Raw genomic sequence first — 25394 nt, forward strand, 5'->3', positions numbered from 1 at the left:
CGAGCAGGCAGATTCATTTTGTGCCATACGATCCTTTTGCTTGGGATTGCGTGAAGTTCTCGGAATGTGCGTAGGGAAATTCCGACGAAAACAGTAAAGCCAATCACTTCGATCTGGATTAGATCAACAACGCTGGAGTTACTTTTTGGACTTTGGGGCTGAAGCTGGAATGTTGGAGTGAAAGACTTCCCTTTTATATTAAAAAAAAAATGCATATAAAACATCCTTTATTCAATGCTGAACAGAGCGTAAATTAAAACGAACGAAATGATTGAAGCAGTTTCTGCAATGCTTCCTGCACGGCATTATTGCAATGCAACGATGTCATAAGCTTTTAAGTGTACCCTTTGGCTTTGTCCATTTTCTTCCATTGTCTAGACATTTTTCTCTGAAATTGCAACACAACTGCATGTAATGCAGCCCCTTCACAAACATGACTGTCAAGGTTTTTATGTTGCCGTGCCGAAATAAAATCATACTCTATGGAGCCAAACCCCAGACCGTGTGTTTACAAGTTTCGTGTACGCGCACTGCACAAAAATGCATCTCGCCGAAAGGATCAGATTGCACTTTTATAATCACACGAAAAAGTTTGCTCCGCTCCCTCCGGCCTTGCCGTCTACCAGTACAGTCGTTCTGGGGGATGCTGGGACGAGTTTTTTGTGCCACCATGCCACTCCTTGCCGCAACACGCAACACTGAAGATGATGACGTTGTCGTTTTCGTCGCAGTCATCAACCCCGCGCGGGCTCGTCGTTTGGCGTATTCTTTACGCTGGGCTGCCCATCCAAAGCCTTTCGCGCTTGCCGAGAGCTAATGACTTTATTTTATTATGCAACGCGCAATGACGGCAATGTTGGAGTCCACTGAACTAACCGTGGCGCGGCAGACCTCCACTGCGGGCAGAACCAATGCGTCAATCGGCGTCACAGAGTGCACGCCGGCGTCCGGCTTGTGTGAATGGTGTACCCATAAAACGAGAACCGTGCACAGATGCACGCGGACACTAGGCAGCAGCTCGATAGATACTGTCCCGTTTTAGATACCGGCTAGGGGACCATCCAGCACAGACAACGTGGACGTGGATGATGATTCTGGGCTTATTTATGCATTTCTATGATTAACTCGACACGGGGGCTAGTCGCGCCAGCCAGCCGACAGAGCGTGCATGATGGGAGAACAGGAATATCCAGTGCGACTCTCCGACTCTGCCGCTGCACCGTGCAACGACTTGCGCGTAGTTCCTCAGTTCGCGTATGAAAACACGGAATAGCATCCGTGAATAGACGGAGATCCGTGGAGAATAATTGAATTACGAATCCAAGGGACAAAAGCAAAGGGTTTTTTTTGCTAACAATATTACACACATTTATACATCAAACAGAATCGGATTGATGAGAGTCTTTCGTCGCGCGAAGTCGTAAGTTGGCTCCCATGTTACGAGAGCGTCCTGCGCCAGAGTTGAGCAGAACGCGTACACGAGACACACTGTTTGTTATCGTTATTAAAAGCACACATTTTGAAATGATGCAAGTTTTAAAGGATTTATAACTAATTGAAAAGCACATGCTTCTCGTTCGTTTTAGCCTCCCATAAACTCTAAAACACGTGTACCCGTTCGTCTGGACGTGTGCTTGTGCTGCCTTAGGCCTTCCCATTCGCTGGCTCGATAGCACGCGATCATGCAACAAGAGATAAAAAAAGAACCTCCAATGTAACATATAAGCTTCCAAACGGTTCTTGATTTCCCATCTTGCCCTCGCGATTTAACGACAACAGCAAACAGCACACAACCTACCCAGTAAACAATGCATACGAAATGCACGAAGTTCTCCAAACTTCATCGACATCGGTCCACCGGCAAACACCACAAACACACTCACACACACACTACTCCTTCCAGTGTGCGTCCCTCCCCAGATCGAACTATATGCCGAACGTTATGCAAATAATAATCAGCGCAAAGACGCGGACGACGCGATGATGCTGCTGCTGCTGCTGCTGGAAAGACCACGGCAGAACCACGGCCACGGCAATAAAATCAAACGATCAACAAAGAAACAATACACCATAATCAAAACAAAAACCCCCGGAACGAACCACCCCTCTCTTTTCCCCACCATTATGTCAAACCACTGGCAAAATCTTCCGCAAGCGCGAAGAGGGAGTTCTGTTCAATCTGGTACTTCCCGGGCGACTCCAGCACGGCTTGGCTGTTGTTTGTTTTCCGGCTTTCGCCTGTTCGAAAGAGTGGAGTATTGGAAGCGGGCAATGAAAATAATCAAACTGCCCGTATGCATGGAAAAACCACCCCATCACATCCCTGTGGCGAGCGGCATCCCGATGCCTGACCCGGGGAGGGAAACTCCGGCCACGCCGAAACTGTATTACACGCCAGCCGTACACCGTTGGGGCAAGAAAAGATCCTCCTAATACACCGTGTGTTTGTGTACCTTTCCAAAGGGCTTGAGGGTTTTTTTTGCTTTACTTATGCTGTGTTTGCGGTGGTTTGATTTTCGGAAAATAAATTGAGAAAAAGAGTGCAACAACAAGTCAAACAGAACACCACCCCAGCAGCAGCCACACAAAAAATGATTTATAAACATGAGCGTGCACCTTCCAAGTGGCTTTTGGTTCGTTGATCGTTCTTTTCGCTATCGCTTAGATGTTGGTATATTATCGTAAATCGTATCTCGCTGTACCGGTATTTCCACTGGCAGTGAAGCGATGGAGCAGCGATAACAGAAAAAAAACATCGGGCGATTAGCACTATAAATTGAACAGAGTTCGGTTCATATATGTGCATGATTCGGGGGCCAGATTTATCGCGTACCATCATCAGGCGATCTTCTGCCGCACCGTGCACTGTAGATTTATTTATTGGCTGTGAAAAGCATTTACCGAAAGCGAGACGGTTGTTGAATTGAAATATTACACTTATTCACACTGCCACCGGCATGCTGACATTGATGAGTGCATGAGTGCGCGGCAGGTACGAGGCATGGTCCCCAGGTCTCAGACTTTTCCTCCACACAATCCACGCAGCAGCTTCGAGAGCTGGCTGGTTGGTGTTATGTTCTCTACTCTCCCGATCTACACCGGGCGATTCCATGAATCAGCACCGAAATGGTTCCCCCACTAACGATAAATGCCCGGACCCGGGGCTTGTTAGAAGCGATTGCCCGGTCAAAAGCCCTTGTGCTGCCGCAGTCCGGACCTCGGTGTGCGCGCACACTGGAGAAGCTGAAATCTCTCCTCCGCACGTGGGACGCAAACACCGTACGGGCGATAGATCTTGAGCCTCGCCTAATCCGGCCCTATCTGTCACATCGATGCTAACGGTGGTGTTCCCTTCTTTCCTCTGTCGCTCTTTCCGATAATGCTCGGAAAGAGGTACGGGCACGGCACGGGGGAGAGAATAATGAGTCCCTTCTTTTGGGTTGACCCGATGAAACAAATCACCTCTTGGTGATTTGCCCGTAGCCCCGTGGTATGCAACACAGCACACGGGGCTCTCGCTCGGCTAGTTGAAAGTGTTTACACACTCGCTTATCTGTAGCGACATCTGTTGCACAAGGCCCTCCGCCGGTCGTTTGGGCGTTGGGATAATGGGTTAAGAAGAAACATTTATCTTAACCCGTTTGCTATCGTTTTGTTTTCCGACGCGACCCAAGTTCTTGCCGGTTCTGATGGTTTTCGATGATTTTACATTTATTTTTCCGCGTACACATCTCTCAGTGACTTGTTCGAACGCGTCCAACCTGGTAGCGCAAACACTTTCACTCTCATTTCGACTGGTCGTACATGAGGGAGAGCTTTTTCTGTCAGCGCTCCAGAGCGTCACGATGCGTCTGTACGATCCGGAAGACAGGATTAGCACCCTTCCGAAACTGTCAGTGCGGTTACCGGTTAACCCCCAAACTGTACCGCGTAACATGCTGTGAGGGTAGTTAAGCGCGTGAGGATGTGAAATTAATCTGTTCTGGAAGCTTCCGAGCTACACACTGGTGCTGCACACTGTTCCGCCAGCAAAGCCAAACCCCACCCCAGGAAGGAACCACAAAAGCCCGAAACGAGAGGATTTACCGTTGCCTTGGACGTACCAAAACCAAACGCTCCGCAAAAACCAACCGCTCCAGCCACGCAAAGCTGGAAGGATGTGGTAAGGGCCGTGTGTGAAAATGGGTTTCCTTTTAGCTCGTTCACACACATACGTTGGCCTCCTTCCCCAATCAAGACTGTTGCGTGTGAGCAGCTTCGAAGTTGGATCCTCCCCGTTGGATGACCGTTTCCTTGCCCGGATTTCTCAACGTTTCGCTGCAGCTCGTACCCATTTTTTGACAGTTGGGTGTTTCCAAACGGCAGACCACGGAAGGCCACGGGTAAATGTTGACTTACTGTCCAATGTGCAGTGCAGTTCCATAAGCACTCGCTACGTTGAGGATCATTGAACCAACGCGTTTTTTTTGTTCAGCCAAAATCTTTAAGACACAGCCAGTATGACACAACTACGGTGCGAGCGTTACAAAAGGGTGATGCTGCAGACCCAAAGCAGAAACACAAAAAGGGCTAGCCCAAGGACCGTTAGACGTAAGGTTCATGTTTGCAGAAGCTCAATATTGACTCTCAAAATCTGGTGAAACTGATTTCGGTGATGGGTGTCGTCGTCGGTTATTTTTTCTCTTCCCTTTATTCCTTCATTTCTCATGTTGCTGCTCGTAAGAGCGCAAGATTATGTCCATAAAGACACACATGTGCGCACACACACAACTCGGTCAATGATAATTTGTAGACCCTATCCCTTTTTTGGACGCGTCTCAGCTACCGTCTGACGTCACGCATGTGTGACTGACGGTAATATGCTGTGTAAATTGAACGCACACTGTTCGTCTTCGGCCTTCGCGCGATGCACCGCCACATCGTGGTGTCATCGTCGACCGGGGCCACATTTTCTTTTCATTACCGTTCAACCCTTTCCAGCCGATGTCGCCATCATCCGGGGAAGCTCTTCCCGTTGCACTCCTTTAAAAACACACTTTGCATACGGCGACGAGTGTGTCGTGTTTTTTTGGATGCTTGTTGCACTGTTTGGGTTTTCTGTTTGACATGCGTTTATAACTCGATCTCTCTGGGCCGATCAACCGATGGCACATCTGTTCCCTTGCACACCGTGCAATTGACACTTTCTTTTTTGACGTGAAGGTGATGAGACGTCTCGATCATGGGGACAATCGCGGTGCGCGTTAGATAATCGATTTCACGAAGAATACGCTAACGGCCAGCGAAGTCGGGAAATAATTGCCTCGGCGGCGATCAAAAGTGGACCGGCGCCCGGAGATCAACAGACCTTAAGACCTTGGCATTTAGCTCCAAATGTAACTATAAAATACCATCCTAATGACGACAGTTTTTGCGCCTAGACAAACGTTTATTTCTCCATTTGCTTCGGCAAACAACGCGGGCTACCCAAAACGATAATGGCAAATTCATCATCCTCTGTGTCACTTCGGCAGGCATCTGCATTTCTGCCGGACCCGCACTACTCCAAACAATTTATGAAGCTTATGTGTGTGTGCGTGTTTTTTTTTTTGGGACTTCTTTTTCTCGAACTTGTTGCCTGCGTTTCAAGCAGAAACGTTTCTAAAAAACCATTCGGGCCGTTAGAAACACACCGCCAGTAGACACAATTCCCACCGGACGCCTCTTACAACAGGAAATGCATTCTAGAGTGTCATGATATATGTGAAGCGCCCGCTGGAACTTCTACGTCTACGTCCACAGCCACCCTCTGTCCGACCGACACCCGTCGAACACATGTTGTTAATTAAGAATTCCAAGTATTCACCAAACTTTGCTAGCTAGCAATAGCTTTGCGAACGGCCAGCTCGACCCGAGCTAATGGACGACCCACGGGATGCCTCCTCTAGAATGCGTCCATTGTTGCGTGGTTTGTGTACACGCTGGCGTGCCTTTTACCCGTCTGCAAGCGCACGGAGGTCGCGGGACGCAAAAAGAAAAACGCGTGCGCTCGCGAAAAGGCAACAAAAACCACCGACCGTGGGTTCATAATCGCCCCGGAGGCTGCACTTTTCATGGGTCTTTCGCACCGACCGAGAGCCGTAGCTTCTCCTTCCGTGGGTGCCACGGGTTTTGGTGTCCTGCGGAGATTTGTGTAATGTCTTTGTATTCCGAGTGTGAGTCTGTGTGCTTTTTCGGTTAGTGAGTGACCCGTTTTTCCGCGGGCTCCGGGCATACGCAATCTTGGGACTTTGGGACATTTAGGACTTGCTCGTACCTCTCCCGTGCCTATGCGAACGCGCACAGAATGTCACTGAGGGCAAAATGTACACGTGTGTATGTGTGTGTTTTAGGTTTGCCGTTGGCATTAGCATAGTGTCGTGTTGTCTCCCCCATCCTTCCGCCCGCCTGCCAAAACACAATACTTCCGATCTCGTCTTCTGGGAAGGGACTGTGTGGACTATCTTGTTTGAAGTAGCTGCCACGGGCAGAACCTTTTTGGAGCGCTCGCTGCCACAGTTTGTTCGTCTTTGTGCAGGGCCCATCCGTCCCTGCCGGGCCCGGCAGTATGTGTGTTGGATAAAATATGCATAAAATGCTGAAACCTAGCATCCCGAGGACCGCTTTGGCAAGCAATGCCGGCCCGGGCAGCGCGTCAAGAAGCGCTGCTACTTTGAATGAAGTGTTCCTCGCCGAACCCGGGACCAACCTGCTCAGGCTTTCCCCGAGCAATGCGCTAATAGCGTGCCCAGACCCTTTGGCGGTACCATCGATGGTCGGTTAGCGTTAGGAAGCCCCGTTTTGCGACATTCGCCCTGCGGTTTGTGCTGGGCTTTGTTTTTGGGTTCTGCGTGAGCATGTGTCTTCGTTCGACGGCAGCCTGTGCGACCAAGGGACCGCTACCACACGGGGCTGAGGTCGTGACGTCCGGTGGTTTCAGGGAAAGCGAGGAAGCTACAATTGACGTGATTCATGAGTATGAAGCTTGCCTCAATCCACTTCCTTGTGCCTGTATTTGGTGCTAGAGGTTGGCTAGCAGGTTTCTTCCAACCTGTTCCAACACGCCTCGTCTTCGCTACAATCTATGTTTGGTTTGTTTCATTCATCAACTGCACCCAGGCAGACGCAGTACAATCAATGTAAGCAAAACTGGACTCGTTAAAGCAGGCAATTGCTTCACTCCCGCCCCACAAAACAACGCTCGCTGCCCTTGTCCCACTCTCGTAGGGCTTCTGAAGTGTTGGGGGGTTTTGTTTTTCTTTCTATTTCGGCCGGAAAACCGCAGCTTCAGCCGGAAACCACGCATCATATACGCGCGCGCTATGCCTGTGTGCTGAGGAGCATCGACACGTTCTTACAAACCAGAATTGCTTACCTTAGCACCGATCAATTAACACTTTCTAGTGCAGCAAGATTGTATAAGCTCTTTGCTATTGATGTTTTAGCGAGCCAATAGAGGATGACGGGCAGACGGGCAAGGTAGGGCAGGGCACGGTACCAGCTAATTGAAATCCCTGGAATTGTGCAACCTTTCTCCGGTACAAACGGAACCGCCACCGCCGGGGGTTTCAAAAACGTTTCTCTCAGTGAGCAGATCGATTGCAAAACCGACACTGCTCGACTGATGTTTTTTGGAAAGTATGAGTCTTTTTATGCGCAGAAAGTATCATCCTTAAGGGTGTACATGAAATGGTTTGTTTATGGAATTGGAATATCTATTTTTTTAATTTTTTTATTCCATTGTCGGAAATAAGCAAAACTGGTCATTCTAAATATTTCATTTCCTCGTATTGATTCAGATTACTGAATTTATAACAACATCTGTTAAACTTTTTCTTCAACCCAAGAAACATCCACCATAGCTCATTTGTTTCAAATCACTCGCCAAAGTCACCACCAAACTCAAGCCCACCCAAAGTGCACGTTTGATTTTTGTCCTCCAATTCTTGCGAAATTAAAAACCGAACATCTTCGTCGTGCAACTCTCCCACCGGACTGCAAGCACCGAGGTCGCGGTGACTGCAAACTTCTTCAATTTAAAATTTCCAAAATTCCAAATTGCAAATTGATCTCCCCGACACAGCTGTGTGTGTGTGGGTTTGGCGCGGTTTGTCGCTTCTTCCCGGATGAAACCGTTCCGTGCACTACCATCCCTTGTTTCCCGGTGGTCAGCAGCTTCGGATGTGGTTGCGGTTTTCAGTTTTGTGGTCGAACACAGCCACCGAACTTCCTTACCCATACCCATACGCTTCCATTCCGCGAAGATTACCCATCGCGCACGGACCTGTGTTCCTGTAACCGAAAACAACTGCCACCTTTGCCAGAGTTGGCGAAGGTTGGAGGCCAAGCTGATTCCAAAACAATTACCGAAGGCAATCCCAACAAATTGGCCACCGGATCAAAGCGGTAAATCTCGAGCTAAATCCTTCTCGGGTTCGATGCCGCCACACAGCACACAGCGTACGTACAGCGGCAGGTTCCCCTAGGGGGGGTCCACCCGGGACAATCTAGCTTCCTTGCTGTGCTAACTGAAGGGATGTTGTGTTGCAAGTTGCCACACCACGCGAGTAGCTGAAATGTGTTTCTTCGGCGGGCGATGATTGTTTACTAGCAAACAGTGCCCGAACCGGAGGGAAGGTTTTAACTTCGCTGATGTTGTTGTTTGGAGCAAAGCTTTCGATATTACTTCCCAGAACCATGTGTGTGTGTGTGTGGGAGTCGGAAGCGACGGTGCCGCGGCAGAACAGCAAAGAAATAAGCTCCCGTACCACGTCAAGACACGCGTCATCCAAGTCGCGCGCTACCGAAAGGCTTATGGATTTATGATGATGAGACTCTGTGCAGCATTGGATCTTCGCTGGAACCGGATCTGCCCTGCCGGATCTGACATGCCGTTTTGCAAATTAACTTATAGCACGTGAACGTGTATATGTGTGTGTGTGGGAGAGTTGTGCGAAATACAGTCAATTCCAACTTGAGACCAAATTCCCATAAATCATTTGCGACCGTTCTTTTCTGATTTTCCACGACCAACAAAAACCTGCCCAACATAGCGCGCACTGTTGTCGTAAAATTAAGATTTAAAAACGATCGAACATGGACCATAAATCTGGACGTGGAGCATCAACTTTGAAGCGTTTGTGCTGCCGTTTATGCCATTTTTTGCGTGGTGTCGCTTCTTGTTGAGAGATGCAAAGAGCTACTCCTCGAGCTACCGCGAAGCAACGGAAAGTCATTAAAGCTGCCCCAATCGGCTGGCGGGTTGATTAGGAGAAGGTTGCCCCACCGAAGTCGTCTGCCGAAAGCGAACTACGAGAATGCCGCGGAATGAACAAATGGATAAGAAAACGGAACATCATCTTGCAGAAATAAAGATGCGCAGCAAACGGCGGTATGCGTTCACGTTCCAGGGAATCCTGGAGCAGAACACACACACACACAGAGGCTAACAGACCGACCACCGTCACGGCCTGCACCAACAACGTCAGTGGACGAGGAACAAGCGCATAATAAAAAAAAGAAATCACAATAAAAAAAATCCCCCACACCCGAGATACGATTAATCGTCGACAGGCAGTTAACATTCTCCTCACTTTTACTGTTTCCGAAAGTGATGTTCTTAAGACTTCTTTTTCTACCCTTGCATCTTGTGTCCAGCCCTTTGGACATCTTCTCGCATGGGCTTTGCAGTAAATGACGTAGAATGAGGAGGGGGACGAAACGAAAAACATGAAGCCCACTTACCTTCTTCGCACGATCCCTGAGAAGAGATGCTGCCTTAGCACTTGGCGTGATTGTAGCAAACGATCGCCTGACACTACACCCCGCACAGTGGAATATGCACGCAGGCAACGCACTAAGATGGGGCCTGTGCACTGTCACTGGCACTGTCTGATCACTGTAAATCCACTATTCACACACAAACGAATCACACAAAAACACACATACACACGGGAAATGCATCCGATAATCCACGCTAAACAAGGCTTCGCGCAATTGCGCACCGAAACTTAGCCTCACACGCACTTGCCGCTGTTACACTGCAACTGGAAGGGTAGAAGAAGAAAAAACAAATGCAAACAAAAATTACAACACTTCAAGCCAGAGAAGAGCACCACACCGGCAATCAGACACTTGCACAAGAATCACACTCGATCTTCGCCCGCTTCTTGCTCATGTTCCTCTTGCCAACCGGGCGCTGGCGGACAAATTGCAGACCCGCAATGTACTTGCTGCCCTGTCACTGGCACCGAGATAAACCATTTAGTCGCTTCCCGCCTAAATCACTGCAGCCGAAGGTTGTTTTTTTATGTTCAATTTTGTCCAAAACGCAAAAGAAAAATTGCAAAAGTGCAGAAGGCCCCAAACTCCCCGAGGAAAGGACAAGATAAAGAACGCTAAGCTGCGCTAGGGCCAGAATCTTCTTCACTTTAAGCCCCAGGACACACACACACACGCTAGTGATGTGCTGTGGCGATCGTCTTGGAGCGGACAGCAAACACGAGAACAACCGACGACCTAAAACGCAAAACGCATCCCCAAACACACAAAGCTTTTGGGGGACCCGGCCCGGCTCTCAAATGATAGTAATTTTCAATCCAATCCGTTACAGTCCTTGCCCTTGGGCGGGACGTGGCCGCGGCGGGGCTTCACAGATAAAACACAGAATTAAAAAGCGTGGAAGGAAATTGGCTAAAACAGGGAGGCAAACGAGCAGGAACTAAGGAGTATGATCAAAACGTCGAACACTTTTTAATCTCCACTGCACAGGCCAGAATCTCGTGAGCTTGTCAAACGGTCAGTATTGAACGAAACACACACGCAAAACACAATCCTTTTGGTTTTCTAAGAAAAGTTTAACTTGCTTCCGTACTTTAACCCAAACAAGAAAACGTAAAAAGACGCTCCACTCGTAATGTAATTAATTTGCTCCTAATGTTCGTCAACCAACATCAAAGATCACCCCGCCGTCCGTTTAAACAGATCCTTAAGAACACACACTCACACACACACACACACGTAGAATGTAACGATCCAGCATAAAAGTGTCCGGGACGCGCCAAGAAGAACCGAGAGAAGTAGTACCGTGTGGTGCGCGTACCGTACGTCTTGAGCGCAACGCTTCGACTGGCCACCGTGGTCGTGCTCGAAGGAGGAAAAACCGTTTTCAAACCGGGCCGCGCTGGGACCGTCGACAGCCCCTAACCCGACGCACTGAACTGAACTGAACCACCACACAGCGAACCGACCGACCGAGGAGAATGCCAGCAGTGTGTTGCCGCCGCTCCGTGTGTGTGACCACAAACGCCGAATACCATCATTCTGCCTTTCGTCCTCTATCGGTCCGTCGCTTATCGACGGATGTGGTGTGTGCGTGTGTGTGTGTGTGTGTGTGTGTGGGAAGAGATGGAAGGGATGGAAGGGAGCAGCATGGAAGCAGAGAGCCGGGGGTATGCGTGCCATCCTGCCAACCCGTTGACCATTAGCTAAACAGTTTGGCTAATATGTGCGTTCGTCTGCATCAGTGTGTGCTGCTTGTTTATGTGTGGATATTATACGTATTATGTTATTAATAATAGCCCATGGAGGGAACAAAAGAGAGAGAGAACGACAGAGAGAGAAACAAAACTGAAGGGACTCCCCATCCAGCAGGGCACGGCGGGAGATTGGGGTTCGGGATCCAATCTCTCCACCCGGGGATAAACGCACGAACAGAGCGCGATGCGCCGCAAACGCAAAAGACGCACACACACACACACACCACAATACCGGGGGAAACGGGCTGGGAGAAATTGGAAACAGTTCGGGCAAAGAAAACGGCCGCGAGAGTCGACCGCGAGCGGCGATCGAGCATGAGAGCATGGACGCGCGCGCGCGCCCGTCCGATAGAAGCGCAGCGATCGTCGTTCGGATGCCAGAGCAAGATGCTGCCTTTTGGGGTGGCGCTGCAAGCATAAGCATAAGCCCAACCGGAGCTCGCAGACACAGATGCATAGAGGAGAGCACAGGGATGAAAGAGGAAGATGCTGGAATTTGACAACCCCGTAAGCCAAAGCGGACGGGCTGCTGTTCGGAGAAAAAGGGCCCGATTCGCGTCCAAACTATCGACGCAGCAGCGGCCGCAGTAGCATCTTCTGCCCGACGATCGTTCGCGATCACGTGTTCGGGAAGGGTTTTTTTTTGTACACTTTCACTCTCGCTCTCCCGCCTTCGGGGGATAGCTTTCTCTCAGGAGATTTTCCCCGCGAGCAAGCATTTCCCAGGGAGATAAGATCTTCTCGGTTTCTCACGGATCGCTGCACACGTGCGATCGCCGCAGATAAGCTGCCGCTTTGGGTGGAAGGTTTTCTAGTGGGTTCTAAACCAAATGAAGATGAATCTTCCCTCCAAGACACAACACTCCAGCTTAGACTGAACGGTTTTGTGCTCTCTTGTTGATTCCAATGCGATCGTGTGCACCTTACTCACGAACGATCTAGAGATGACGAGCACGTGTTTTGCTCTTCAGCTCCATTCAGCTCCACGTCGTAATGACCGTTGACATTCGTCACCGCCGACGGTCCCGCTGTGATCTTGAGCGAGGTTTTATGGTCGCATAATTCAACTCGCTTAAGCGAGGGAGTCGGTTTTTTTGCACATGACTTCCATCGGGTAATGAACTTTTCAAAACTAGATCCATTTCGCCCGGCAAACCATCACTCACAGTCGCTCGGTCTGGTCTAGTTTAATGTCCCATTTCGTGCACACGCTAAGTGCAGCTACCAAAAATGTGTTTATCATGTTGGAAACGATGATAAAAAAATTGCGCACACACACACACATACACAGACAACACAAAGACGCAAACATTCCATCATCAGCACTATTTCCTTGCCATCCCGTTTAGCACTTCCACGCATGCTTTCTCCCCCAGATGCTAGGGAGCAGTATAATATTTTCGCTAAATAAATCAAACAAAACCAGCAGCCACCATTGGCTTTCTGCTGCATTTCGGCGTCTAGGCAGCCGAACTCACACAGCTCCAGCAATCTTATCCACAATCCGAGGCAGGATACACGGGACGCTGTTTGCTTAGCGTGATGAATTTTCCTTTCCAATATATTTATATCAGGAACACACCATTTTTATGGTCGCGGTGGCGCTCAAGAACCCAGAGTTAGTAACGACGCATAAACAGCACCGACACACAAAAAACCCACGGCACACACAAACAACACTCTGCACCTTCCAACCGTTACTGTTGTACCCGTATTTTGATGATTAAACTCGACCAAAACTCTTCACAGGCTTCACCGACAGCAGCATCAGCGCGATGCAACAAACTTCATTCAGCGTTTGACGAGTATTTATTTTTAGTACGTTCGTTATTTTTGGAGTTTGTGTGTCTTCATCTTCCAGCGCTCAGCCTGTGTCCGGAGCCCTTTTCCAATGGGCTGGTTTGCTCCAGCGCCGCACGTACCCGACTGCAACTTGGCAAGACCAAGCAACGACCTGGAGCAATAGTACCCACAGTCTCTTCCGGTGTTCGACCGGTCACGGTCACTGCGTTCGCGAAACTAACCAGCGCACACAGCGAACACTGTAAAAGGGCATCCGTCAAATGAGGATGTACCTACGGGAGAGGGAAAGTGGCCGGTGTTGGGGTAGTGGTGTGAGATCTAGCTCAAATGTCAACCCGACGCGTTGGACGGCCGGAATGAAGTCATCCTGGCACGCGCGAATCTTCACTCTCCAACTCCAAAAGCCTCATTTTATGGCCTGAACCCTCTTGCCTCTCTTGTCGCTTTCCTCCCTCTGCACCGATTGCAACGAACCGGAAGCGTAGTGCGCAGTGTGAGCTCCATGTTCCGGCTTATACCGATGACAACTACAAAAACAAAACACCCACAAACACATTTTCATGGTCATAGAAAAACCGCCCATTCCGGGGAGTGGGAGATCGTTCCTCTCCGCAATGTTTCCCCGAGTGAAAATTAAATCTCTTTCTCCCCTGACCGGTTAGCCGGTATCAATTACAACCTTTTATTGCCGGCCGCATATGTCACTGTGGAGCTGGCCATCATCTTCGGAATGGGCGGCAAAGCGGTGTGCCGCCTGTCGTCGTTTGGGCACGTGCCCCTGGCCACGAGTTAGCAACGCCGAACGATACGGGACGCAACGGGAAAGATTTATGGCTTTCGATCAGTTTACGGTCAATTAGGCGAACGGTTGACCGGCGTATCAACAGGTCCGGTAAGCTGCTGGTGCTGCTGCACCGACATCCACCCGTGCAGTTACGACCGATGATGGATCGTTTGCAATAATAGATGATGTGATGGTTTGCTATCTATTCTGTTTTGTTTTAACAGAGTGATAATAGCGCATAGATGCTGCGCTGAATAGAGCAATCATTAGTCCAGCTAGGGCCTAAAATAAAGAAAATTCTTCCAATTCCAGTTTTACATCTTCAGCGCCCCATCACAACGATCTTCGGTGACATTCTTGTACAAGTACCAAATCCTACCAGCCAGCCAACGGTTGCTGCCCAAACTGCGGCTCTTGACACAATTTCTGCCGCCCAATCCCACTCACACTGTTTCCGCATTCCGTGCCGGCCGAATGCAGACGCCACCAGCGCGCGTGAGCTCATTCACGTCCGGTTCTACCCCATCCATGCATTAGGGGGATTGCGTCTAGCCCCCGAAGAGCAGGAGAAAATCCGGCAAAGAAAGTCCACTCCAGCGTGCCGTGGGCGGTGGTCCACTGCCGCCGGTGGCTGAAGATCAACGGGCAAGATCGCGGAACGATCCGCACACAGTCTGGTAGGTGTATGTGTGTATGCTGTTGATCCCCCCCCACAAGGGTCGCACAAAGGCGCGACAGTTTATGTGAGTTCTAGTTTTCCCACTTCCCAAACGGCTCGTAGCTTTCTCCTTGTGCCCATTTCGCACACTCGGCAATTCATTGATCATTGTGGAGCTGTGGCGTTGGCAATGCGTCGTTGAGCCACCAAATGCGTGCATGTTCCGAGCATCGGACGGGGAAGCTGATGCTTTTATCACACTTGCCTGCTGCTGGACTCATTCTTGGCTGTTGGATGGCATACAGTCCGCCCGCCCGATCCCAGGCCCAGAGTGTTAGATTCTCCGAAGGCCGCACAGCAAACCCCGTTATCATCGTAGTTCCTGCCCGGGCAGACCCGGAGGTACAGGCTTCCGCGCCGTTGCCCGTGCAGATGGGTGGGATGGAGTGCTGATAAGAGAGGCAGAATTGGTGGCTTCATTCATGCCGTCTCGCATAACCCGCCAGTTTCTGGCGCGTATAGTGCGTGTGGAGGTGGAAGGAAGTTGCTTATCCTTACAATGTATCTAACCCTGCTCAAAACGCTATCGCAGGGGCGCTGGGTTATGGGTATAATTTCATAACTTGGTAAAATCTCGAGAACGAACAAGCGTGCTGCTCAGTAAGCTTATCAAACTCAATACACTTGTTGGGGTTGCAGATTCATGACTTCATCGGGTTCGGGTAGCATCTCGGAACAGCTCCTGCAAAGGAAGATGATCGTCTGTATCGTGACCAAGCCGTGGCTTTTCCAACAAACTAATCTCAACGGATTTTCAGTACTGAATTCTTTAAATTTGCAAGCAATCGCAAACACGGAATGAATTTCTCCATCAACTCTTGCGACATTCAAACAATAATCCATCACCCTCCGTTTAGCTTGAGCCTTGGCTTCTTCGAGGTATGCTCTTTTTTTCGGGAGCGGAACAAGAACCAGAGTGTTTTGATAAACTTTTCCGTTCCGGTGTATCCAACACCAACTGGCCGTGGTGGCGAACCATGGTGTTGCTTTATTTTTAGGTCAACTCCACGTCAGCCAACGCGCAATCAGCAAACTCGACCGTTACCACGCGTGCTGCTGACCGCCACCCGGTGCCGAGCAGCAGCGATCGTGGTGGCGAGTGCCTGCTCAGACAGGAAGTGGAAGCTGATAAAACGAATCCCTTCGTTCCAACCCTGCCTTCACGAAATCTTGAGCACTTGCTAAAGCAAGCGTAAAGCACCAAGCTAAAGAAGGCCTTCCTTCGCCTTTTCAGATTTTTGTTTCTTTGCTTTTGCAGACCAAAACCTAGTTAACGTACTTTAGTAAGGAAGTTTGGCACCATTCGGTAGATGTTTTACATCTAATTTGTATGGAATATGCTGCCAAAACCCCGATTGAAGCCCTTTTTCCCCAATCAAAACTTTCCAGGTGACTTCCCCAAAAAGCGCAACAAATCATCATGTTGGCAAACGTTAAACTCTTCAGGCGGGACGGGTGTGTCTGGCAAGAAGATGCTCCAGAAGATGCTCCAGAAGATGCTGCATGATGGTTCGTGTTGCGAAAGAACTGAACGCAACCCATCAACGTGCAGCGCGGTCGTTGCTCAAGTTTGCTCTTTCATTAACTCAATTTTATAGCACTCCATTAGCGGAGTGGAAAATGTAAGAAGAAGACAAGAAGAAACTGCTCACACACATGCACACTCATGCCATCCCGACCGGAACCATTACGGTGTGTGGAGCCGTCCGTCCATCAGGAATGCATTCTCGATTGGGCAAATAGCATCGGTTCTGGAGTGGTGCAGGCGGTAGTCGAACTCTCAAACACCCCAACCCCAAACCACAGACACGGAGGAGCATTTTGGTTGGTAGCGGTAACATAAAAATACCTTCAAATTCTACTACAAACAAGCAAACGCGGTGGCCAAAGAGGAAATGTCTACAAACTGTAGGGCGTCGGAATACTTTGGACTGTAGTGCATTTTTCTTCAACCGCGTGTTCTAAACGCTTGCATAGGAGGGAAGAATTGTAACATGTAATTACGAATATTACGTAGCTAGATTCCTCATCTGCACTTGCACCACCGAACGATCGCTTGAAGGCGTTTCCCCGCGATGATTTATACTAAAATGATTAAAAAGAACGATCTTGTGGGGCAAAACTTAAAGTGAGATATTGCTAACTGCTCAACATACCCGAGATGGTGCCTCCCCTTTATAATGGTACAATCATTCCATCCGCAACAGCATCCGAGAGTCGCGCATATGTTTCTGAATTCGTGCGCGCTGTCCAATTATTAATATGCATCCACAAGGGGTTGATGACTGTTTGCACTGTCTTCAAAGTTTCGTATCAACCATTTATTTGTTTCTCATCTCGAACGATCCCCATTAGATTCTCGCTCTCCCTTTTACCGGCTCGATGCGGCGGTGATGTACCGATGGCGTAGTTGTTTGCCTATGAAGAGCAAAACTACAGCTCTACAAACAGACAGCGTCGTCCGAATCGTCGTCAGACGTTTCTTGCTTTTCCGACACAATCCCATGGATCGTGTGGGTCTGCTACCCCTTCAGCACAGTTACGAAACCGAGGGGATTCCGCCAGAGACATTCCACCGAAACGAATCAATTCCCGGGCACCCAACAATGTTGGCAACAAAGCACTCCGGCCGGGCATGCCCAACAGCAACAACAAACGAAAAACTGGCCTACGCCTGCCGCCCATCGCACACGGGACCTGGGGGCCGGGAAATGATTGATCTACAAACCGCACGTCCGGACATTGAAACTGCTGCATCCTCGGCTTCCCTGCGCACATCGCGCACATTGTGGTCCCACTGCAGCATGTGCAGCTGGTGGATGGCGAATTTGTAGCTGCCTGCATTCCTATCATGGTTTCCTGCCCATCCCCGGAGCGCCCTCCCAGCAGCTCAGTCAGCGCTCGCCTGACCGGGACTGGTGAACCGAAGCACCAACGCTTGACGACGCTCCGCGGATGAGCAGGGACGGAACCGAGCCGGGGCCTGGACGGGGTGTTGCCGGTTGTGTGATTGGGTTCTTCGCGCGATTCTTTGCGATTGTTGGCCGCTTTCTCTTTCGAATGCGAGCGCGCTGCCCGGGAGTCATCTGGTCGGAAAATTACATATCACCCACCATCCATCCATCCATCCATCCATCCCGGCCAAGTGGTTCAAGGTAACGCGGCTGGAATGACGAAATCTCGGGAATCCACTGGGTCGCGTCCCAGCATGTCGTTCGATCGTAAACAGAGCGTACCGTCTGTAGTGTGTACCGTCGTCGCCGGGCCGGGAGCGTGCATTTGTATTGGTGCCCGTCCATTCGGTGCACCGTACTACATATGCTTATGCGCTGCTGTGCCGGCAGAGAATGAGGAAAAGAACCGATTGCATACCACCAGCACCAGGGGCTTTGGTCTCCCAGACACGCTGCACAGTTTGTTTTTATCCCGCATGGAAATTAATGCATGCTGACGCGCTGACTATCAAGTCCATCGGCGGGGGAAAGAAAACCCGGGCACGATTTTAGAACATCAACAAGCAGCATCGGGCCACACATAAGGCTCAGTTGGGCGCGGGGAATCCGTGTCGTGCGAAGGGGGGGCAAACTATTTACGGGCGACCATTACTTAACGTGTTACTTGCTACCACTTACCAATATCATCCCGTGTTAAATATGATGCCTCCCTTCGCGCTATCGAATACCGAGCGGGCTCCTATCGGGTAAGAGGGCATCTCGGTGCTGGGAACTGGGATGCTGTGATGTGTACTTTCCTTCCATTGCTGCTGCTGCTGCTGCTGCTGCTGCTGCTGCACCTCCCGCAGTGCGATGGGAAACCTTCGGCCGCACGTGTGAGCAAACGGCTTTGGAATGGATCTCTTCATTAGTAATTACCTTGCTGGTTTGAAGGTTTTCACTCCATGAGTCAAATTGGAGCTGCCTGCAACGACACATCAACAAATTCTTAGTGAGGTTGTTATTCCTGGGGAGGTTTAGCCAGAACGCTAACGGGGACGATTTGCCGTGCACACACGTGTTTCCGGTCGGTTGCATCAACATGTTGGGAGAGTAGTAGGGAACGGTTACTGTGTGTTTGTCTGTATGATATCAACATAGAAACGATTCCGCATTTCCAAGAATTCTAGACTAATAAGTGATTCCAATGGCAGTATTTGACTAGAAATTGTGTGTTTGAATTAATGTAATTTACATAAATATAAAAATGAAAATCTAAAAAAACGATAAATTTGGCAAAATGCCACTTGACATAAAGGTTAACCGCCCCTCAGCAACATTATGCTCGTTTTATGCTTCCCGCACAGCATACATAAGCTTGTACACAACTTTCTATGCAACACTTGTAAGCATCATGCAAGCTGGTACAGCTTTTATGTTAAGCTCTCTACATTTAATGTAGCTTACTGGCGTACCAAAAATTTAAACCCAGAAACATTAATAATAATTTTAAATATAACACATGCTAAAGACTGCTGGACTTACACTAACACCGTAAAAACAATACTTTTCTTAAGCAACCTAACCATTTGGCATTTAACAGCTATCTGCGTTTTATTTTAACCCCCTGGTTAGTCTCGTTCAATGCACATTCATCCTTAACATTCCCGGTCATCTCTAGAACCCTGGGTCCCATTCCGTCTGTTGCGGTTCCCGGTTGATCTGGTAGCACACGATCGTGTCGCCCGCCTTCAGCTCGAGCGTTTGATCGTTCAAGCGCAACCCGCACTCCACATCCTTCTTCACACTGTCCACCTCGTTCTTCAGGTGGCGCATCGATTCCAGGCTCAGCTCGTCCGCCAGCAGCTCACCGTTCCGCTTCACCTTGTACTTGTGCGCCTTCTTCAGCAAGCCCTTGGTGCAACGGCAGCCCAGCACCGTCACCTTCCGCCGGCCCTCGTTGATGTCGAACAGCTGCAGCACGTTCGCCTCGCCGATCTCCTCCTCCACGTCCACCAGCGGCAGCTTGGTGTTGATCTCCTTCTTCAGATCGTCCACCAGCCGGTAGATAATGTCTACCGGCCGTATGGTGACGCCCTTCGTCGCCTTGCTCCCCACATTCACCGAGAAGGCGTAGATAATCGCGTCGAACAGCCGGGCCAGCTCGAGATCGCTCTCGTTCACATCGCCCACGGCGTAGTGTATCACGTCCAGCCGGCACCGCTCATTGTCGTCGTACGTTTCCAGCACATCCAGTATGGCCTCCACCGAACCGTGCACGTCACCCTTCACGATCACGTTGATGCGCGGCTTACCATCGTCCGGTGCGGCCTCCTTCTGCCGTGGGCCCTGCTGCTTGCGCCGATAAAAGCCGGACCGACGGGACTTGTCGCGCTCCTCGCGGTACTGCTCCTCGTGCTCCTTGCGCTTCAGACTGATGGCTTCCGCGTCGCTCAGCGCTTTCTCCTTCATGGCCTGGTTGGCGCGCCACCGCAGCACCGAACTGGCCACCCGTTCCGACTCCACCTCCAGTATCATGTCGCCGGCCAGCGGGAGCTCTCGCCAGCCCAGAATTTCCACCGGCATGCCGGGCGTGACCGCCGATATCGGTTGCCCGGCGTGATCGAACAGTCCGCGCACCTTGGCCCACGCCTGCCCGCTGACCAGTATCGCGCCCTTGCGCAGCGTGCCCCGCGAAACGATGGCCGTGGACAGCTTGCCGCGATGCGAATCTATCTTCGACTCTACCACCACGCCCTCCACCGGCCCTACGTACTCGCCCTTTAGCCCCATCAGGGTGGCCTGCGTACTCACAGCCTCCGTCAGCTCGTCCAGGTTCGTGCCGTGCAGGGCCGAGATGCCGACCGCAATCGTGTCACCGCCGTACCCTTCCAGCGCGATCCCGTGCTGCGACAGTTCCTTCTTCACCCGCTCGACATCGGCGCCCGGTTTGTCGATTTTGTTGATCGCCACTATGATCGGCACGGACTGCTCCTTCGCCAACCGCAGCACCTCCTTCGTCTGCTCCATCACACCGTCCTCCGCGGCGACCACCAGCACGATGATGTCGGTCAGATTGGCACCACGAGCGCGCATCGCACTAAACGCCGCGTGCCCCGGTGTGTCGAGAAACGTGACCCGCTCGCCATTGTCCAGCTCCACCGTGAACGCGCCGATGTGTTGCGTTATACCGCCGGCCTCGCCCGCCGCCACCGACGCTCCCCGCAGCGAATCGAGCAGCGTCGTCTTGCCGTGGTCCACGTGCCCCATCACGGTCACGACCGGTGGCCGCTCTTTCAGGTTTTCGGGCGCTGGCGGCGGTCTCGGCACCACATCGCGGTCCTTCAGCACCTCCTCCGACTCATCCACCGGGGCGGCCACGATCTTCGTCTTCAAGCCACACTTGGCCGCAATGTCTTTGATCACCTTCGGGTCCTCGAGGCGGGCAGTTGCATCGATACTGCCGGCGCCTTTCACGTACAGCATCACCTCCTGGATGTGTTCCAGCTCTAGCTGGCACGAACGGGCCAGGTCGGCCACCGTCATGTTGCGCCAAATGTCCACCACGCCGCTCGTTTGCGGTTTGTTCTTTTTCTTCGGCGCAAACTCGACCGCATGCTTCTCTTCGGCCGTTTTCCGTCGCTTGCTAAGGAAGGCGCTGAACTGTAGCTGTCGCTGGGGCAGGATTGTAGTTGGGGCGGCAGCACACAGCCTTGACTGGAGCAATTCATTTCCAACAATACTGAAAGGAGGGCAAGGACAAGGCAAGGAAAGGAGGTTAAACAAGTCACAGACAGCTGCTGGGAAGGCTTACCGTCTCGCCAGAAAGCGTATGTGTAACATCGGAAATTTTGTATGTGTATTACTACTTAAACCAACAGCTTATCAATGTGTTATGGTAACTTAAGGGCGGGGAAACACTTTTCTATTAACTTTTTCATTGATTATTTCACACTCTAACATGAGCTGTTATGAAATGTTTATTTTTCATTTCGACTGTCAAAAAATGCCGGCCCGAACAGCTGTTTCCCGAGCAGAGTGACCAGAAATACCGATTTATCTGTATTCCTACCAAATGTTCCTATTACTACCGATTCGCAGATGACCACCCTAACGATACCGATGTTTAATTTCACCCACCTAAAATCACAGGTTGTCTCAAAATACCGACCAAAAAGTCATAAAATTATTTTTTTATTATTGAACTATAAAACTCAGCTTCTGCTACATAGAGAGTCTTTTTCAAATCCCATACAAAAATTTGACAGGCCGTCCGATAAAATCGCATGCGAAAAAGCGTTGCCACCGCCCTAAGGCCGGGATAACGGACTGGCAGACGAAGGCGCGAGACCGTGAGCGGTTTCGGACACTCCTGAGGCAGGCCAAGACCGCAAAGCGGTTGTAGCGCCGGATAAGTAAGTAAGTAAGTAATAAAACTCAGCTAAACAATCTAGTCAATCTAAATAATCCAGCAAAAATCTAACGACAGCACGTATGATAAATTCGTAACCGACGGAGCACTGCAGCGGCACTAAGCGGCTGCGTGGAGCCCCAAGAAAAGGTTTAGAAGTACAATCCTAGTACAATTTTCAGATCGATTTTCTGAGGACCTGCATTTGTGTGACCGCTGAACCAAATTTAATCCATATCCTAATCGATATCCTAGATAAAGGATGCATTTTCTCGTGAGATGGAACTTTCGTTTTGCTCATTAGCACCCTCCCCCCTCTCCCTCCGCTTAAGACTTCTTTTTAACTGAGTTTCGAGTTAAAACCTACCGAAAACTACCGACAAAATCTGAAACTCATACCAAAAACTAAAGCTCCTACCGAAATCTAACAAAATAATCTGGCCACACTGTTCCCGAGAACTGTCACTTGGTTGTCATTTCACGCCCCAGTGAAAATACTCAATGTTATTTAATGCTTCTAATGCAAGTGTTTCTTTTCCTTCTAAGTACATTTTCTGATTCATTATGTATTTCTTCAAAAATGTAGAAAAAGAATATTCTACATGATGTCTCCAACTGAATTTCATGGCCACTTTTGGTGAAACACGCTAGATGGCGCCACCGTATGAAAGCTTTCAAAGCTTCATCAAAACTGGCTGCCTCAAGTACGCAGCCTAATGAATGTTGGAAGGATTGCTGGGAAAGTTGTTCACAAACGCAAAAAAGGATAATCATTGTGTGGAAATGCCTTTGTGGAAAACCCAAAACCAGCATTATAAAGAAGAAACCGTGCCGATATAGGTTCATTCAAGACCTCCACTGCCTCTTTCGCAGCTCATCCCCAACGAAAATTCATCTTGCCTGGCACGCCATGCCCCCTCCCGAAGCATTCCATTACGAAATTAAGTCATCAATATGAAGCCTGGCTGCCATTATCTGAAATGCTCACACCTTCCTTCCCTCCCGGCAGGGTTACGGGGGGTAAGGTACGTGTGCGGGTTGTCCGCTTTTTGCCACCGATACCGCTGCTCTCGACACACCCGCACAAAAACACACACACACACAGGGAGCTCAGAAAGCGATGAAGGCGATGATGCTGGTGTGCGGGATGAAACCCACTGCGGGGCCTGGAACTCGGGGCAGGGGCTCGGTGAAAAGGACCACCCATCCTCGGACAAATATTGACTCAGTCGAAAATTGAATTACTGCGTGATTATGACAAAAGGAAGATAAAGGGTACTTCGGTGCAGGTGAGACCGGATGGATGCGATCCGTCTCGAACGGTCCCCGGCCCGAACGTGCAAAGAAGGATGGCGGTGCGTTGTCAAAACATGCGCACACACACACACACCCAAGCCAAGGATATTGTAGGCAAAGGGAGAGAAGGGAGAGAGGTAGGAAAAAAGTCCCGCACCACTCAAGTGGTCAAAAAACGGGCCGTGACAAAAAGCGAAACTAAACAGAAATGAAGATACTTGCTCGAAACCAAAACCAGCCGCTGGGGCGCGCAGCACGGCGACGGCATGCTTTCTTTCATCTGTCTGGTTTTTTTTTTCCTGGCGCAAAATGTTGTCTTAGCAGAGTGGGGCAGGGGGCACATATTAGTTTGCTTTTTATTGCCAGGATGCGTCCAGGCCAGACGAAGCCAAGCGAAGCGTCCATTTTTATCGAACCGAAAACAACCGGACCGGCGGAACAACGAGGTGAAAGGGAATGGTAAAAGAAAACTTGTTGCTAAAAATAACATAAACCACCACGAGGCCGGGCTCCGACGGGAAATGGGAAAGTGCAAGCCAAAGGACAGCCAGCCCAAAGGAAAGTAGCAAAATAGCCATAAAAAAACACCACCTCGGCGACGGCGACGTAGTTTACTGCGTTTTCGCGCTCTTTTCCAATCGATCGGCCTCCGCGAACAATTGCTCCATCCACTCCAGCCCTTCCTCCACATCCATTTTCCCGTTATTGAATTGTTTTCCGATTGTCATTCTTGGCTTTGGTACCGTTTGGGGAGAGAGGGACAATCCTACTCTGCGCCCTTCCGCCGTGCGTTTGCTATTGATTTTCCAACTTATTTCAAAATAAATATTTGTCACCGCAAACACGAAGGAAAATCCACGGGAAAATCGCTGTTTGCATGCGCTTTCGCGAGAAAACATCGCACTGTTGGGGTAGCAAAAACAAAAGAAAAAAAAAAACACGCGCGCGGAAGGAAACAAATCTCGACCACAGTGCAAACGGCTTGCTAAGAGGTGTTTTCAGAAGCTTTCGTGGCTTACTTTGCCGTGTTTGCGAGAATGTTGTAAATGAGCGAAGGAAGAAGAAGAAGAAAAAAAACAGGACATTTGCGTGTTGCTGTCATCGGTCTGGCCATGATGCCCCGAAGCGATGAAGTTGTTTATCAAATTAGGCAAATGGATTGATTGGTGGTGAACGGGGAGAGATTTTTGAACACCAAGCACCAAAATGGTAGCTATTTCTTACCATTTTTCTTGACTAAAACAAAGCTAAACCTTTTAGATACAAATAGATTCCTTCGCACATTGATTCCCCATCCCGCACTGTTCCGTGCAACTCCCCTTACTTCCTGGTACGACCCATTGGCAGTAAATTGCAACACCACTCAAAAATGCACTTCACACACAATGCCAGGATGACAGGGCAGGGGGATGCAAAAGAAATCTCCCACTTTCAAGATGAGCCGATGAAAGGAGCCCTTACACACACACACACACACACACACACACACACACATTTCGATGACGGTGGCGAGATGGCGGTGGGGGACGGCGGGCGAGAAAGTGTGTCAACAGCGGCGGTGCAAAATGCATTTCGCAAATATTTCGTAATCGCAGCGCATCACCACTCTACCTGATGCGTTTTGCGCGCAATGGGGGGTTGGGTTGTTGCTGCATTTGCATTGCCTCTTGGCGACAGGTATGTTTGCCTGCGGGCTATTGATTTGCCGAGAAGAGGGACGGTGGGCGAAGAAGAAGATGATGCATCTTCGCACCTACGACTACGGCTAAATAGTTTGCTTTCCGTCGATGGCATTAGGGTTGGCAATTAATTGAAGGGTGCATTTTAAGGCGACAATAGAGGCCAATTAGTGCAGCAGATTGATCGTTTTAAACTTGTTTATTTGCTGGTGTGG

The 25394-nt window shown here is 49.9% G+C and overlaps 2 protein-coding genes across 22 annotated transcripts in view; both read right to left on the reverse strand.

The window, feature by feature from the left end:
* Positions 1-13575, reverse strand: part of LOC5667695 (papilin) — a 65762-nt gene extending 52187 nt beyond the window's left edge. For 2 of the 21 annotated variants that reach the window (XM_061647205.1, XM_061647197.1), the window contains exons 1-2: positions 13478-13575; positions 9763-10064 (exon numbers count right to left, since the gene is read on the reverse strand). The gene's annotated coding sequence lies outside the window, so the exon portion shown is untranslated. Of the gene's footprint in view, positions 1-9762; positions 10065-10969; positions 11338-13477 lie in introns of those variants that run through there. The other 19 variants (XM_061647204.1, XM_061647195.1, XM_061647202.1 and 16 more) reach the window with 16 other exon arrangements.
* A 5785-nt stretch (positions 13576-19360) lies between these two features.
* LOC1281504 (translation initiation factor IF-2, mitochondrial) lies at positions 19361-21829 on the reverse strand. The gene is made up of 2 exons (XM_321426.5): positions 21608-21829; positions 19361-21535 (listed from the first exon to the last, which is right to left on the reverse strand). The coding sequence occupies exons 1-2, from the start codon at positions 21634-21636 to the stop codon at positions 19471-19473; spliced, it is 2094 nt and encodes a 697-aa protein (XP_321426.5). The 5' UTR covers positions 21637-21829; the 3' UTR covers positions 19361-19470.
* Between the last annotated feature and the right edge of the window lie 3565 nt (positions 21830-25394).

This window comes from Anopheles gambiae, chromosome 2, assembly GCF_943734735.2.
Source record: "Anopheles gambiae chromosome 2, idAnoGambNW_F1_1, whole genome shotgun sequence".
NCBI lineage: Eukaryota > Metazoa > Arthropoda > Insecta > Diptera > Culicidae > Anopheles > Anopheles gambiae.

Bases quoted from the DNA above. Each gene is read 5' to 3' on its own strand.
- LOC1281504 (XM_321426.5), bottom strand. From the start codon at position 21,636: ATGTTACACATACGCTTTCTGGCGAGACG. The intron at 21,536-21,607 runs GTAAGCCTTCCC...CCCTCCTTTCAG, and splicing joins ATACGCTTTCTGGCGAGACG to TATTGTTGGAAATGAATTGC.